This window comes from Salmo trutta, chromosome 12 (assembly GCF_901001165.1).
Source record: "Salmo trutta chromosome 12, fSalTru1.1, whole genome shotgun sequence".
Classification (NCBI taxonomy): domain Eukaryota; kingdom Metazoa; phylum Chordata; class Actinopteri; order Salmoniformes; family Salmonidae; genus Salmo; species Salmo trutta.
In genome coordinates this window covers 92206488-92221989 of record NC_042968.1, presented here as the reverse complement: position 1 = coordinate 92221989, position 15502 = coordinate 92206488, and the positions used below count along the sequence as shown (strand labels likewise).

The window sequence follows — 15502 nt, the reverse complement described above, 5'->3', positions numbered from 1 at the left end:
ACACACACACACACACACACACACACACACACACGCACTTACCAAGACAAAATGCCTCGCAAGGAAAACTCCATTGACTTGCCAAGAGGTGGACTGCTACAGTGGGTTCTTCCTCGGCATAGTTCTCTCTCTTTACTAACTATACAGCTTGGAAGAGGGCAATATGGAGGATGGATTTAACCGTAGTCATCCTCTCCCACATCAGCCTTATTAAACCCCCCTCCCTTACCCTCCATATCGGAGTCATCCTCTCCCATCGGAGTCATCCTCTCCCATATCAGCCTTATTAAACCCACCTCCCTTACCCTCCATATCGGAGTCATCCTCTCCCATATCAGCCTTATTAAACCCACCTCCCTTACCCTCCATATCGGAGTCATCCTCTCCCATATCAGCCTTCTTAAACCCCCCTCCCTTACCCTTCATATCGTAGTCGTCCTCTCCCATATCAGCCTTCTTAAACCCCCCTCCCTTACCCTCCATATCGTAGTCATCCTCTCCCATATCAGCCTTCTTAAACCCCCCTCCCTTACCCTCCATATCGTAGTCATCCTCTCCCATATCAGCCTTCTTAAACACCCCTCCTTTACCTTCCATATCGTAGTCATCCTCTCCCATATCAGCCTTATTAAACCCCCCTCCCTTACCCTCCATATCGGAGTCATCCTCTCCCATATCAGCCTTATTAACCCCCCCTCCCTTACCCTCCATATCGTAGTCGTCCTCTCCCATATCAGCCTTATTAACCCCCCCTCCCTTACCCTCCATATCGTAGTCGTCCTCCCCCATATCAGCCTTATTAACCCCCCCCTCCCTTACCCTCCATATCGTAGTCGTCCTCTCCCATATCAGCCTTATTAAACCCCCCTCCCTTACCCTCCATATCGTAGTCGTCCTCTCCCATATCAGCCTTATTAACCCCCCCTCCCTTACCCTCCATATCGTAGTCATCCTCTCCCATATCAGCCTTATTAAACCCCCCTCCCTTACCCTCCATATCGTAGTCGTCCTCTCCCATATCAGCCTTATTAAACCCCCCTCCCTTACCCTCCATATCGTAGTCGTCCTCTCCCATATCAGCCTTATTAAACCCCCCTCCCTTACCCTCCATATCGTAGTCGTCCTCTCCCATATCAGCCTTATTAACCCCCCCTCCCTTACCCTCCATATCGTAGTCATCCTCTCCCATATCTGCCTTCTTAAACCCCCCTCCTTTACCTTCCATATCGTAGTCATCCTCTCCCATATCAGCCTTATTAAACCCCCCCTACCTTACCCTCCATATCGTAGTCGTCCTCTCCCATATCAGCCTTATTAACCCCCCCTCCCTTACCCTCCATATCGTAGTCATCCTCTCCCATATCAGCCTTATTAAACCCCCCTCCCTTACCCTCCATATCGTAGTCGTCCTCTCCCATATCAGCCTTATTAAACCCCCCTCCCTTACCCTCCATATCGTAGTCGTCCTCTCCCATATCAGCCTTATTAAACCCCTCCTCCCTTACCCTCCATATCGTAGTCGTCCTCTCCCATATCAGCGTCCTCGGCCAGCAGAGAGGAGCTGGCGGAGGTAGGGACAGATCCACAGATCCTCTCTACACTCATCTCCTCTTCCAGACTCTTAATCCAACCTGAACTCTTCAGACGGATGTCTATCACCTTACCCAGAACCTACACACACACAGAGAGACACAGAGACACACACACAGAGAGAGAGACACGCACACAGAGAGAGAGACACGCACACAGAGAGAGAGACACGCACACAGAGAGAGACACGCACACAGAGAGAGAGACGCACACAGAGAGAGAGACACGCACACACAGAGAGAGAGACACGCACACACAGAGAGAGAGATATTACAATGCAGCTTATCAGTGTGTGAATCAACGTTGTCCTAGTGTGTTGCTGTGACGTTGTCCTAGTGTGTTGCTGTGACGTTGTCCTAGTGTGTTGCTGTGACGTTGTCCTAGTGTGTTGCTGTGACGTTGTCCTAGTGTGTTGCCCTAGTGTGTTGCCGTGACGTTGCCCTAGTGTGTTGCCGTGACGTTGCCCTAGTGTTGCCGTGACGTTGTCCTAGTGTGTTGCTGTGACGTTGTCCTAGTGTGTTGCCGTGACGTTGTCCTAGTGTGTAGATGTGACGTTGCCCTAGTGTTGCCGTGACGTTGTCCTAGTGTTGCTGTGACGTTGCCCTAGTGTGTTGCTGTGACGTTGCCCTAGTGTGTTGCTGTGACGTTGCCCTAGTGTGTTGCTGTGACGTTGCCCTAGTGTGTTGCTGTGACGTTGCTGTGACGTTGTCCTAGTGTGTTGCTGTGACGTTGCTGTGACGTTGTCCTAGTGTGTTGCTGTGACGTTGCCCTAGTGTTGCTGTGACGTTGCCCTAGTGTGTTGCTGTGACGTTGCCCTAGTGTGTTGCTGTGACGTTGCCCTAGTGAGTTGCTGTGACGTTGCCCTAGTGTGTTGCTGTGACGTTGCCCTAGTGTGTTGCTGTGACGTTGCCCTAGTGTGTTGCTGTGACGTTGCCCTAGTGTGTTGCTGTGACGTTGTCCTAGTGTGTTGCTGTGACGTTGTCCTAGTGTGTTGCTGTGACGTTGTCCTAGTGTGTTGCTGTGACGTTGCCCTAGTGTGTTGCTGTGACGTTGCCCTAGTGTGTTGCTGTGACGTTGCCCTAGTGTGTTGCTGTGACGTTGCCCTAGTGTGTTGCTGTGACGTTGTCCTAGTGTTGCTGTGACGTTGCCCTAGTGTGTTGCTGTGACGTTGCCCTAGTGTGTTGCTGTGATGTTGCCCTAGTGTTTTGCTGTGACGTTGCCCTAGTGTGTTGCTGTGACGTTGTCCTAGTGTGTTGCTGTGACGTTGCCCTAGTGTGTTGCTGTGACGTCCTAGTGTTGCTGTAACGTTGCCCTAGTGTGTTGCTGTGACGTTGTCCTAGTGTGTTGCTGTGACGTTGCCCTAGTGTGTTGCTGTGACGTCCTAGTGTTGCTGTGACGTTGTCCTAGTGTTGCTGGGTATCTGTATGCTCAGTGTAAAGGTTGGATTCTCACCGTGGAGGCGCTCAGAGACAGGGCAGCCAGAGCTGAATAACCCTCCAGGAACGTCACCCACATCTTCTCCTCTACAAACCTAGACAGGAGAGACAATTCAAGGTATTATTAATAAAAGAGATGCATGTTCAATATATCTAATCGATCGTCTGGAATGGATGTGATTGATTTTCATGAAAAGGAACGGATTGCGTTATAAGCAAGACGGCAAAAAAACGTTGGTCAAAAAAGTGAGCAAGTTAAATAAGAAGCAATGATTTAGCACAGGGCTGGTCATCCCTGTTCCTGTAGGTTTTAACTCCAACCCTGTTCCTGGAGAGATACCCTCCTGTAGGTTTTAACTCCAACCCTGTTCCTGGAGAGATACCCTCCTGTAGGTTTTAACCCCAACCCTGTTCCTGGAGAGAGACCCTCCTGTAGGTTTTAACTCCAACCCTGTTCCTGGAGAGATACCCTCCTGTAGGTTTTAACTCCAACCCTGTTCCTGGAGAGATACCCTCCTGTAGGTTTTAACTCCAACCCTGTTCCTGGAGAGAGACCCTCCTGTAGGTTTTAACTCCAACCCTGTTCCTGGAGAGATACCCTCCTGTAGGTTTTAACCCCAACCCTGTTCCTGGAGAGAGACCCTCCTGTAGATTTTAACTCCAACCCTGTTCCTGGAGAGAGACCCTCCTGTAGGTTTTAACTCCAACCCTGTTCCTGGAGAGATACCCTCCTGTAGGTTTTAACTCCAACCCTGTTCCTGGAGAGAGACCCTCCTGTAGGTTTTAACTCCAACCCTGTTCCTGGAGAGAGACCCTCTTGTAGGTTTTAACTCCAACCCTGTTCCTGGAGAGATACCCTCCTGTAGGTTTTAACTCCAACCCTGTTCCTGGAGAGATACAATCCTGGAACTCCAACCCTCATCTAGCGCACCTAGATTCTAATAATTAGCTGGTTGAAAAACTGAATCAGGTTGATTACAACTGGTGTTGGAGTTAAAACCTCTGAAAGTTGACTATAAGATAATGACTTGATAAGGAAAGTGAAAAAAGGCTGGGACCCACCGCTACATATAGGGATCAGGCTGCCATTTAGGATGGAACCTAGTAGGCTTAAGGGTTAGATTTAGGGTTAGTGGTTAGGTTTAGGGGTCAAGGTAAGGGTTGGGGGTCAAGATAAGGGTTAGGGGTCAAGGTTAGGGGTCAAGGTAAGGGTTAGGGGTCAAGGTAAGGGTTGGGGGTCAAGGTAAGGGTTGGGGGTCAAGGTAAGGGGTCAAGGTAAGGGGTCAAGGTAAGGGTTAGGGGTCAAGGTAAGGGTTGGGGGTCAAGGTAAGGGTTGGGGTCAAGGTAAGGGTTGGGGGTCAAGGTAAGGGTTGGGGGTCAAGGTAAGGGTTGGGGGTCAAGGTAAGGGTTGGGGGTCAAGGTAAGGGTTGGGGGTCAAGGTAAGGGTTGGGGGTCAAGGTTAGGGGTCAAGGTAAGGGTTGGGGTCAAGGTAAGGGTTGGGGGTCAAGGTAAGGGTTGGGGGTCAAGGTAAGGGTTAGGGGGGTCAAGGTTAGGGGTCAAGGTAAGGGTTAGGGGTCAAGGTAAGGGTTAGGGGTCAAGGTAAGGGTTAGGGGTCAAGGTAAGGGTTAGGGTAATAAGTATAGTGAAACAGTTTTGTGTGTGTGTATTTCCATCACCTGATGAGGATGACCTCTCCAAACACAGCGAACTTGTCCAGCAGCTCGTCGATGAGCGCGTCGTCAAAGTAGTCGTCGGGTCCGGAGGAACAGAGAGAGACCAGGATGGTTCCGTCGGGAGGACCCTGCAGGGCGATCACTTCCTTATACACCTGGTGACGGGCATCTGGATCCACCTCCAGGACGTCTATATCCATCACTGCCATCACTGGCCTGGGGAGAGGAGAGGAGTTAAAACCTATAACCTATAACCTAGCCTCAACATCTACCACTGGCCTGGGGAGAGGAGTTTAAACCTATAACCTATAACCTAGCCTCAACATCTACCACTGGCCTGGGGAGAGGAGAGGAGTTAAAACCTATAACCTCTAACCTCTAACCTAGCCTCAACATCTAGGGTCTGGCTACATACAGAGATGAAGAGACCGGTTAGACGGTGCTAGTCTGTGATCAGAGGTCTTGAGCTCAGCCCTGCCGTAGTATTTCAGAGTCCTGTGTGTGTGTGTGTGTGTGTGTGTGTGTGTGTGTGTGTGTGTTACCTGTGATCAGAGGTTTTGAGCTCAGCCCTGCCGTAGTATTTCAGAGTTCTGTGTGTGTGTGTGTGTGTGCGTGTGTGTGTGTTACCTGTGATCAGAGGTCTTGAGCTCAGCCCTGCCGTAGTATTTCAGCTCCCCAGGGCTCCAGGGGTACTGCTGCTGTTCCTCTGCTTCTCCCACTGGGCCTGCCATGTTCATCTCCTCCGCTACACACACACACACACACACACACACACACACACACACACACACGTTTACTGGAAGTGTATCTTAAAAACTCAGAGCATGTCTGCTTAATACTTGGCTACCAATCCACCATTTAAACCAGTGAGACGGACCAGGCATCCTCCCACACTACCAATCCACCATTTAAACCAGTGAGACGGACCAGGCATCCTCCCACACTACCAATCCACCATTTAAACCAGTGAGACGGACCAGGCATCCTCCCACACTACCAATCCACCATTTAAACCAGTGAGACCGACCAGGCATCCTCCCACACTACCAATCCACCATTTAAACCAGTGAGACGGACCAGACATCCTCCCACACTACCAATCCACCATTTAAACCAGTGAGACCGACCAGGTATCCTCCCACACTACCAATGCACCATTTAAACCAGTGAGACGGACCAGACATCCTCCCACACTACCAATCCACCATTTAAACCAGTGAGACGGACCAGGCATCCTCCCACACTACCAATCCACCATTTAAACCAGTGAGACCGACCAGGTATCCTCCCACACTACCAATCCACCATTTAAACCAGTGAGACGGACCAGGTATCCTCCCACACTACCAATGCACCATTTAAACCAGTGAGACGGACCAGGCATCCTCCCACACTACCAATCCACCATTTAAACCAGTGAGACGGACCAGGTATCCTCCCACACTACCAATGCACCATTTAAACCAGTGAGACGGACCAGACATCCTCCCACACTACCAATGCACCATTTAAACCAGTGAGACGGACCAGGCATCCTCCCACACTACCAATCCACCATTTAAACCAGTGAGACGGACCAGGCATCCTCCCACACTACCAATGCACCATTTAAACCAGTGAGACGGACCAGGCATCCTCCCACACTACCAATCCACCATTTAAACCAGTGAGACGGACCAGGCATCCTCCCACACTACCAATCCACCATTTAAACCAGTGAGACGGACCAGGTATCCTCCCACACTACCAATCCACCATTTAAACCAGTGAGACGGACCAGACATCCTCCCACACTACCAATCCACCATTTAAACCAGTGAGACGGACCAGACATCCTCCCACACTACCAATCCACCATTTAAACCAGTGAGACGGACCAGGCATCCTCCCACACTACCAATCCACCATTTAAACCAGTGAGACGACCCAGACATCCTCCCACACTACCAATGCACCATTTAAACCAGTGAGACGGACCAGGTATCCTCCCACACTACCAATCCACCATTTAAACCAGTGAGACGGACCAGACATCCTCCCACACTACCAATCCACCATTTAAACCAGTGAGACGGACCACACACCCTCCTAACACCAAGTCAACCTCTCTCACCAGTCTTGTCGAAGTTCCACTTCCTCCTCTTCCAGAGGCAGCGGTCGGTCCAAGCGGGGGTACGACACTTCTCACTGGTGTCATAGTCGTCAGAGAACAGGTCGTACTTATAGGTGGGAGCAAAGTCCAGGTTGCCCTCGATGAACCCACGAAACACCTAGAGGAGGAGACAGGACAGAGACGAGTTAGACACTGCCTCAAACCAAGACTGAACCCACGAAACACCTAGAGGAGGAGACAGGACAGAGACGAGTTAGACACTGCCTCAAACCAAGACTGAACCCACGAACCACCTAGAGGAGACAGGACAGAGACAAGTTAGACACTGCCTCAAACCAAGACTGAACCCACGAAACACCTAGAGGAGGAGACAGGACAGAGACGAGTTAGACACTGCCTCAAACCAAGACTGAACCCACGAAACACCTAGAGGAGGAGACAGGACAGAGACGAGTTAGACACTGCCTCAAACCAAGACTGAACCCACGAAACACCTAGAGGAGGAGACAGGACAGAGACGAGTTAGACACTGCCTCAAACCAAGACTGAAGTCTTTCTGAACCCAGACAGTTCAGAAAGACCTGCCGAGTGACTTCCAATACTAGGGCTTCCTTGGTTTATGTTGTATGGCTGTTGGTGTATTGGGCCATCATAAGGGTTGCAAAGGGAGGGTATATAACTGGTAACTTTCCAAGTTTACCAGTAAACTACCAGAATTTTGGTAACTTTCAAGAAATATTATGACATTTTAATCAGATGACATCTAGTGGCCTTTTTAGGTAGTTCAGTTCAGATAATCACAGGTGTCTATAATTAATCGCTGGCCCTCCGTGAAGCCTTATCACAGTAAAATATATAAAACAACCAAATATGAAGATTTTCTTTTCTTAATGACAACGCCGTAAAAGATCCTAAATAAAAACCACCAACTTAGTGAATACCATTGGTGTTAAATATTAGGATTTCATTTTTGTTGTAAATGTTTTGTTGTCAAACTGGTGGCAGTTGTGAAAGTTATTGATTAGATGTTATGAAGACAATAGTTAGAAGAGTTTCAGAGTTAATTGAAAATAATGCCATTGTTGATTAGATGCTTTTTCCATTAATTAGACCATTTTCTCTTGAACCATCTGGTGTATCTACTAGAAACTCATGAACCATCTGGTGTATCTACTAGAAACTCATGAACCATCTGGTCCATCTACTAGAAACTCACAAACCATCTGGTGTATCTACTAGAAACTCACAAACCATCTGCTCTATCACCTAGAAACTCACGAACCATCTGGTCTATCTACTAGAAACTCATGAACCATCTGCTCTATCACCTAGAAACTCACGAACCATCTGGTCTATCTACTAGAAACTCATGAACCATCTGGTCTATCTACTAGAAACTCATGAACCATCTGGTGTATCTACTAGAAACTCACAAACCATCTGGTGTATCTACTAGAAACTCACAAACCATCTGGTCTATCACCTAGAAACTCACGAACCATCTGGTCTATCAACTAGAAACTCATGGACCATCTGGTCTATCTACTAGAAACTCACGGACCATCTGGTCTATCAACTAGAAACTTATGAACCATCTGGTCTATCAACTAGAAACTCATGGACCATCTGGTCTATCAACTAGAAACTCATGGACCATCTGGTCTATCAACTAGAAACTCATGGACCATCTGGTCTATCAACTAGAAACTTATGAACCATCTGGTCTATCAACTAGAAACTCACGGACCATCTGGTCTATCAACTAGAAACTCATGGACCATCTGGTCTATCAACTAGAAACTCATGGACCATCTGGTCTATCAACTAGAAACTCATGGACCATCTGGTCTATCTACTAGAAACTCATGAACCATCTGGTGTATCAACTAGAAACTCATGAACCATATGCACACAGATATAAAAACTGTTTTATACTATATACGAAGATTTTTTTTTTTTACAAGTTATTCAAGTATAAATGACCAAAGTTACCATTGATTACCTGTTAATTGCCAAAATGACTGAAGATTCTGGTAACTTTGGTAAATTACCTGTAGCTTTGCAACCCTAGTCAGCATGATGAAGGTGGTGGTGTGTGTGGATGGGCATCTCTGAGCGTGATGTGTCTTCGCTGACCTCTCTCTCTGTGTGTGTGTGTGTGTGTGTGTGTGTGTGTGATATATATCTGAAACCAAAATTGGAATAAATTGAGTAAAATGTAATAAAATAATTAAGTGAAACATTTGAAAAACTAAAACTATACTGAAGCTTTTATCATTGACTGCAAAACAAACTAAAAATAAAATCCATTATAAATTATGTTTAGTTGTTGATTTCTTCTAAACTTTGGGCAAAAATATAAATTAGGTTTTCAAGCTTCCCCCCTCCACCCTTCTAATTGGGGTTTTCGAGCTTCTGAATCTGGCGGGTAAATGCCACCAGTAGATGGCGATGTTTCAAATAGGCCTGGCTGGAGCATCACTATCGCTACCTATCAGCAGCTAAGAAGGGAAGACATCTGAGCGCGTGAACCAATAGGCGTGAACAATGGCTGCAGCAAAAGGTGAAGCCCTGTTTGTTTTGAGGTAAAGCCCCGTTTTGAGATTGTTTTGAGGTAAAAGCCCTGTTTCGGATTGTTTTGAGGTAAAAGCCCTGTTTGGGATTGTTTTGAGGTAAAAGCCCTGTTTGGGATTGTTTTGAGGTAAAAGCCCTGTTTGGGATTGTTTTGAGGTAAAAGCCCTGTTTGGGATTGTTTTGAGGTAAAAGCCCTGTTTGGGATTGTTTTGAGGTAAAAGCCCTGTTTGGGATTGTTTTGAGGTAAAAGCCCTGTTTAGGATTGTTTTGAGGTAAAAGCCCTGTTTGGGATTGTTTTGAGGTAAAAGCCCGGTTTGGGATTGTTTTGAGGTAAAAGCCCGGTTTGGGATTGTTTTGAGGTAAAAGCCCGGTTTGGGATTGTTTTGAGGTAAAAGCCCGGTTTGGGATTGTTTTGAGGTAAAAGCCCGGTTTGGGATTGTTTTGAGTACATTGCTTAGAAAGGACAAAAGCTAAATGTATTGTAGTGTCAGAAGAAGGCAGCGTGTGGAACAGAGGTAAAAGGGAAAAACTTAAACAAGTTCAAAGTTCATCTGAACAGCGTCCACGAAGAATCACAGAAACCATTAGAGGATGAAGACGAGGTGACAGACAGCAGATATTAGTAGCTGCACGTCAACGCCAGGAGAAGAGCAGACACACGGCAAACGAATCACTGGTTAATTTATTCATCCAGTCTGACAAGTCCACGGGACTGTGCGATGAGCCAGCCTTAAGGAAAAAAAAAAAGTCAACCAAACACTTGATCACACATTTTTAAAATCATGCCGCTTCCAGAGTAAAACGGGTGGATTGTTTTTCAAATGGATACAGCGAACTCAGACAGTTAAGGAGATTCTTAAAGAGGCATAAAAAAATAACCCTTGTGTATATGGATGGAGCAGGAACAGGAACAGGAAGGGAAAAGGGGGATACCTAGTCAGTTGTACAACTGAATGAATTCAAACTAAATGTGTCGTCTGCATTTAACCCAACCCCTCTGAATCAGAGAGGAGCGGGGGGGGGGGGGGGGGGGGGGGGGGGGGGGGGGGGGCTGCCTTAATCAAGATCCATGAAATCGGCTCCCAGGGGAGTACTTGTTGTTGGGGGTTAACTGCCTTGCTCGAGGGCAGATGTTTTCACACCTCGCTGGTTCTGGTATTTGAACCAGCGACCTTTTGGCCCAACTCAAGGACTGACTGCTTTATTTATGGACATATCATTCTGCTTCCATCCCCCCTCCTCCAACAAGGACCGACTGCTTTATTTATGGACATATCATTCTGCTTCCATCCCCCCCTCCTCCAACAAGGACCGACAGCTTTATTTATGGACATATCATTCTGCTTACATCCCCCCCTCCTCTAACAGGACTGACTGCTGCTTCCATCCCCCCCACCATGGGATTTAGCATGCACACACTGGAGGGATAATTGACAGCACATTGGACGGCATGGGACATAGCAGAGGAAAAGGTCCTGCTTGTAATAACTGACAACGGGAGTGAATGTAGTCAAGCCATTACAGAACAGAGAAGTTAAAACGAGAGCTGGTTATGGCTTTGAACGGTGAGGCAGAAACATCAGAGTTGGACAACGACAATAATCCTTTTTAAATCTAATTCACATTAAGATTGATTTATAATTGAAACATAACCAGAACTGACCTAAGACCTCACCATCATGTATTACTGCCCCCCCCTGACCTATGACCTCACCATCATCATGTATTACTGCCCCCCCTGACCTATGACCTCACCATCATCATGTATTACTGCCCCCCCCTGACCTATGACCTCATCATCATGTATTACTGCCCCCCCGACCTATGACCTCACCATCATCATGTATTACTGCCCCCCCTGACCTATGACCTCACCATCATCATGTATTACTGCCCCCCCCGACCTATGACCTCACCATCATCATGTATTACTGCCCCCCCTGACCTATGACCTCACCATCATCATGTATTACTGCCCCCCCCTGACCTATGACCTCATCATCATGTATTACTGCCCCCCCCCCGACCTATGATCTGAACAGAGAACTAATAGAAATCCAAACTGCGTCTCCTTACCAGTCCCTGGTTCTTCTGGTCCACCAGTTGGTCTCCGGCGGTCAGGGCTTCCCAGTTCTGTTGTCTGATTAACTCCTTGACTTCCTCGTTGGGCTGACTGATGCGGTAGTTAAAGTCCCCACACCAGAAGATGTAGTCATGGGAGTAAAGCAGTCTACCCTGGGGGAGAGAAGAAAGGAGGATTAAAAACGCACGCACGCACGCACCCACGCACGCACGCACCCACACACACGCGCACACACACACGCGCACACAGAGAGAGAAGAGCAGGGAGAAGAAATGTGTTAACATGAGTAAAATGTATTTTATTGTGTGTATTTGTGTGTGTGTGTGTGTGTGTGTGTGTGTGTGTGTGTGTGTGTGTGTGTGTGTGTGTGTGTGTGTGTGTGTGTGGTTACCATGGGGAAGGTGAGTTTGCGTGTGATCTCGTTGTAGTCGTCGTTCCTCTCCTTGACCTGTGATTGGCCGGCAGCGAAGTGGGAGCAGACGAAACAGATACTGGTCGTGTGGAACAGCATGCGGATGGCCACTCCCCCTTTGTTACCCGTGGCTCCGCCCATCCCCGTCTTCACCGTATCCACGGCAACATCCCTGTCAATAGAACAAGTAACACATGAATAGGGGTGACTTCAGTTGGTTTAACGTTTCCCAACAATATGTAATGAACAACACGTTTTCCTAAAACTGTTTCTTCAGCCATCTTGGAGGTGTGACCACATTAAACCTCCAAAACAAATCGCTCATACCTGATATAGGGGGCGTGGTGGGGGATTACCTGATATAGGGGGCGTGGTGAGGGATTACCTGATATAGGGGGCGTGGTGGGGGATTACCTGATCTAGGGGGCGTGGTGGGGGATTACCTGATCTAGGGGGCGTGGTGGGGGATTACCTGATCTAGGGGGTGTGGTGGGGGATTACCTGATACAGGGGTGGGGGATTACCTGATACAGGGGTGGGGGATTACCTGATACAGGGGTGAGGGATTACCTGATACAGGGGTGAGGGATTACCTGATACAGGGGTGAGGGATTACCTGATACAGGGGTGAGGGATTACCTGATACAGGGGTGAGGGATTACCTGATACAGGGGTGAGGGATTACCTGATATAGGGGTGAGGGATTACCTGATATAGGGGTGAGGGATTACCTGATATAGGGGTGAGGGATTACCTGATATAGGGGTGAGGGATTACCTGATATAGGGGGCGTGGTGAGGGATTACCTGATATAGGGGGCGTGGTGAGGGATTACCTGATATAGGGGGCGTGGTGAGGGATTACCTGATATAGGGGGCGTGGTGAGGGATTACCTGATATAGGGGGCGTGGTGAGGGATTACCTGATATAGGGGGCGTGGTGAGGGATTACCTGATATAGGGGGCGTGGTGAGGGATTACCTGATATAGGGGGCGTGGTGAGGGATTACCTGATATAGGGGGCGTGGTGGGGGCGTATGAAGACAAACAGACAGACTCCCACTAGCTGCTCTGATGCCAGCAGGACGTATTTATGATCACGAGAGATGTTCTTCTGCAGCTCTGCAGCCCACAGCTTCTGATTGGTCGTACTGACAAAGGAGAGAGGAGAGGGTTAATGTACAGAGAGAGAGAAACAGAGAGAGAGAAAAACAGAGAGAGAGAGACAGAGAGAGACAGAGACAGAGAGAGACAGAGACAGAGAGAAACAGAGACAGACAGAGACAGACAGAGAGAGAGACAGACAGAGAGAGACAGAGACAGAGACAGAGACAGAGACAGAGACAGAGACAGAGAGAGAGAGAGAGAGAGACAGACAGACAGACAGACAGACAGACAGACAGACAGACAGACAGACAGACAGACAGACAGACAGACAGACAGACAGACAGACAGACAGACAGACAGACAGACAGACAGACAGACAGACAGACAGACAGACAGACAGACAGACAGACAGACAGACAGACAGACAGACAGACAGACAGACAGACAGACAGACAGACAGACAGACAGACAGACAGACAGACAGACAGACAGACAGACAGACAGACAGACAGACAGACAGACGAGACAGAGAGAGAGAGAGAGAGAGAGAGAGAGAGAGAGAGACAGAGAAACAGAGAGAGGCTTGGCCTGTGTGTACCTGGCACTGACGATGTTGCCAGCATTCAACTCCACCATCTCCTCAAAGCCGATGGCAAATATATCTGGTGGGTTGGTTCTACTGTCTGCAGAGAGAACAGACACGCATTTCTAAAACAGAACGCATGAGGTCACAAAAGACAGGTTCTACCTAATACTCAGTTCTATACTAATGAACAGGTTCTACCTAATACTCAGTTCTATACTAATGAACAGGTTCTACCTAATACTCAGTTCTATACTAATGAACAGGTTCTACCTAATACTCAGTTCTATACTAATGAACAGGTTCTACCTAATACTCAGTTCTATACTAATGAACAGGTTCTACCTACATACTCAGTCTATACTAATGAACAGGTCTACCTAATACTCAGTTCTATACTAATGAACAGGTTCTACCTAATACTCAGTTCTATACTAATGAACAGGTTCTACCTAATACTCAGTTCTATACTAATGAACAGGTTCTACCTAATACTCAGTTCTATACTAATGAACAGGTTCTACCTAATACTCAGTTCTATACTAATGAACAGGTTCTACCTAATACTCAGTTCTATACTAATGAACAGGTTCTACCTAATACTCAGTTCTATACTAATGAACAGGTTCTAATAGGATAGACTAGTACTGGTCCCTAATCCAGGAATAACCAAAGACGCAGCCTAAAGCTGAGGTTTTTAAACCTCTCCTCGGGGACACCTAGCCGGTCCAAACCTCTCCTCGGGGACACCTAGCCGGTCCAAACCTCTCCTCGGGGACACCTAGCCGGTCCAAACCTCTCCTCGGGGACACCTAGCCGGTCCAAACCTCTCCTCGGGGACACCTAGCCGGTCCAAACCTCTCCTCGGGGACACCTAGCCGGTCCAAACCTCTCCTCGGGGACACCTAGCCGGTCCAAACCTCTCCTCGGGGACACCTAGCCGGTCCAAACCTCTCCGCGGGGACACCTAGCCGGTCCAAACCTCTCCTCGGGGACACCTAGCCGGTCCAAACCTCTCCTCGGGGACACCTAGCTGGTCCAAACCTCTCCTCGGGGACACCTAGCCGGTCCAAACCTCTCCTCGGGGACACCTAGCTGGTCCAAACCTCTCCTCGGGGACCCCCAGCCGGTCCACGTATTTGACCTATTCCAGAACTAGCACCCGATTCAGCTCATCCTGAACCCCATGACTAGATGAATCAGGTGAACAACTCCTCATCCTGAACACCATGACTAGATGAATCAGGTGAACAACTCCTCATCCTGAACACCATGACTAGATGAATCAGGTGATTCAACTCATCCTGAACCCCATGACGAGATGAATCAGGTGAACAACTCCTCATCCTGAACACCATGACTAGATGAATCAGATGAACCAACTCATCCTGAACCCCATGACTAGATGAATCAGGTGATTCAACTCATCCTGAACCCCATGACTAGATGAATCAGATGAACTAGTTCAGGGCTACAACATAACTGAGAAAACGCTGTCCTAAACAACCACTTTAGGGGGGAAAAAAACTCCATCTTCTCCTTCAACTGAAAGTTCCTCACCCTGGAACTCTGGGAGCCCGGCCTTCATCGGAGCGTCCAGCAGCCAATCGTTGAGGGTCTGGTTGCGGAAGGCGATGCTGCGGAACTGTTTGCCCCCGTTGACGTTCCACGTGCCCACTGACACCCTGATCTGTTTGGGACGTGTGTATTTCTGGTGGTTCTGACACATTCCCAGCAGAACTCTGGGAGAGGCTGGGGGAGAGGAGACAGTGTTAGAGAGGAAGGTGGAGGGAGTGAGATGAAAGGAGAGAGAGAGAGAGAGAGATAGAGAGAGAGATGAAAGGAGAGAGAGAGAGAGAGAGATAGAGAGAGAGATGAAAGGAGAGAGAGAGAGAGAGAGATAGAGAGAGAGATGAAAGGAGAGAGAGAGAG

The 15502-nt window shown here is 48.2% G+C and overlaps 1 protein-coding gene across 6 annotated transcripts in view; it reads right to left on the bottom strand.

Moving 5' to 3' along the window:
- Positions 1 to 15502, bottom strand: part of synj1 (synaptojanin 1) — a 97780-nt gene that overhangs the window by 24195 nt on the left and 58083 nt on the right. For all 6 annotated transcript variants that reach the window (XM_029770371.1, XM_029770374.1, XM_029770375.1 and 3 more), the window contains 10 exons: positions 15131 to 15322; positions 13586 to 13670; positions 12891 to 13031; positions 11861 to 12053; positions 11463 to 11621; positions 6813 to 6969; positions 5327 to 5444; positions 4703 to 4915; positions 3043 to 3121; positions 1506 to 1671 (listed from right to left, as the gene is read on the bottom strand). In XM_029770371.1, coding sequence (XP_029626231.1) covers positions 1506 to 1671; positions 3043 to 3121; positions 4703 to 4915; positions 5327 to 5444; positions 6813 to 6969; positions 11463 to 11621; positions 11861 to 12053; positions 12891 to 13031; positions 13586 to 13670; positions 15131 to 15322 — 1503 coding nt within the window. The remainder of the gene's footprint in view (positions 1 to 1505; positions 1672 to 3042; positions 3122 to 4702; positions 4916 to 5326; positions 5445 to 6812; positions 6970 to 11462; positions 11622 to 11860; positions 12054 to 12890; positions 13032 to 13585; positions 13671 to 15130; positions 15323 to 15502) is intronic.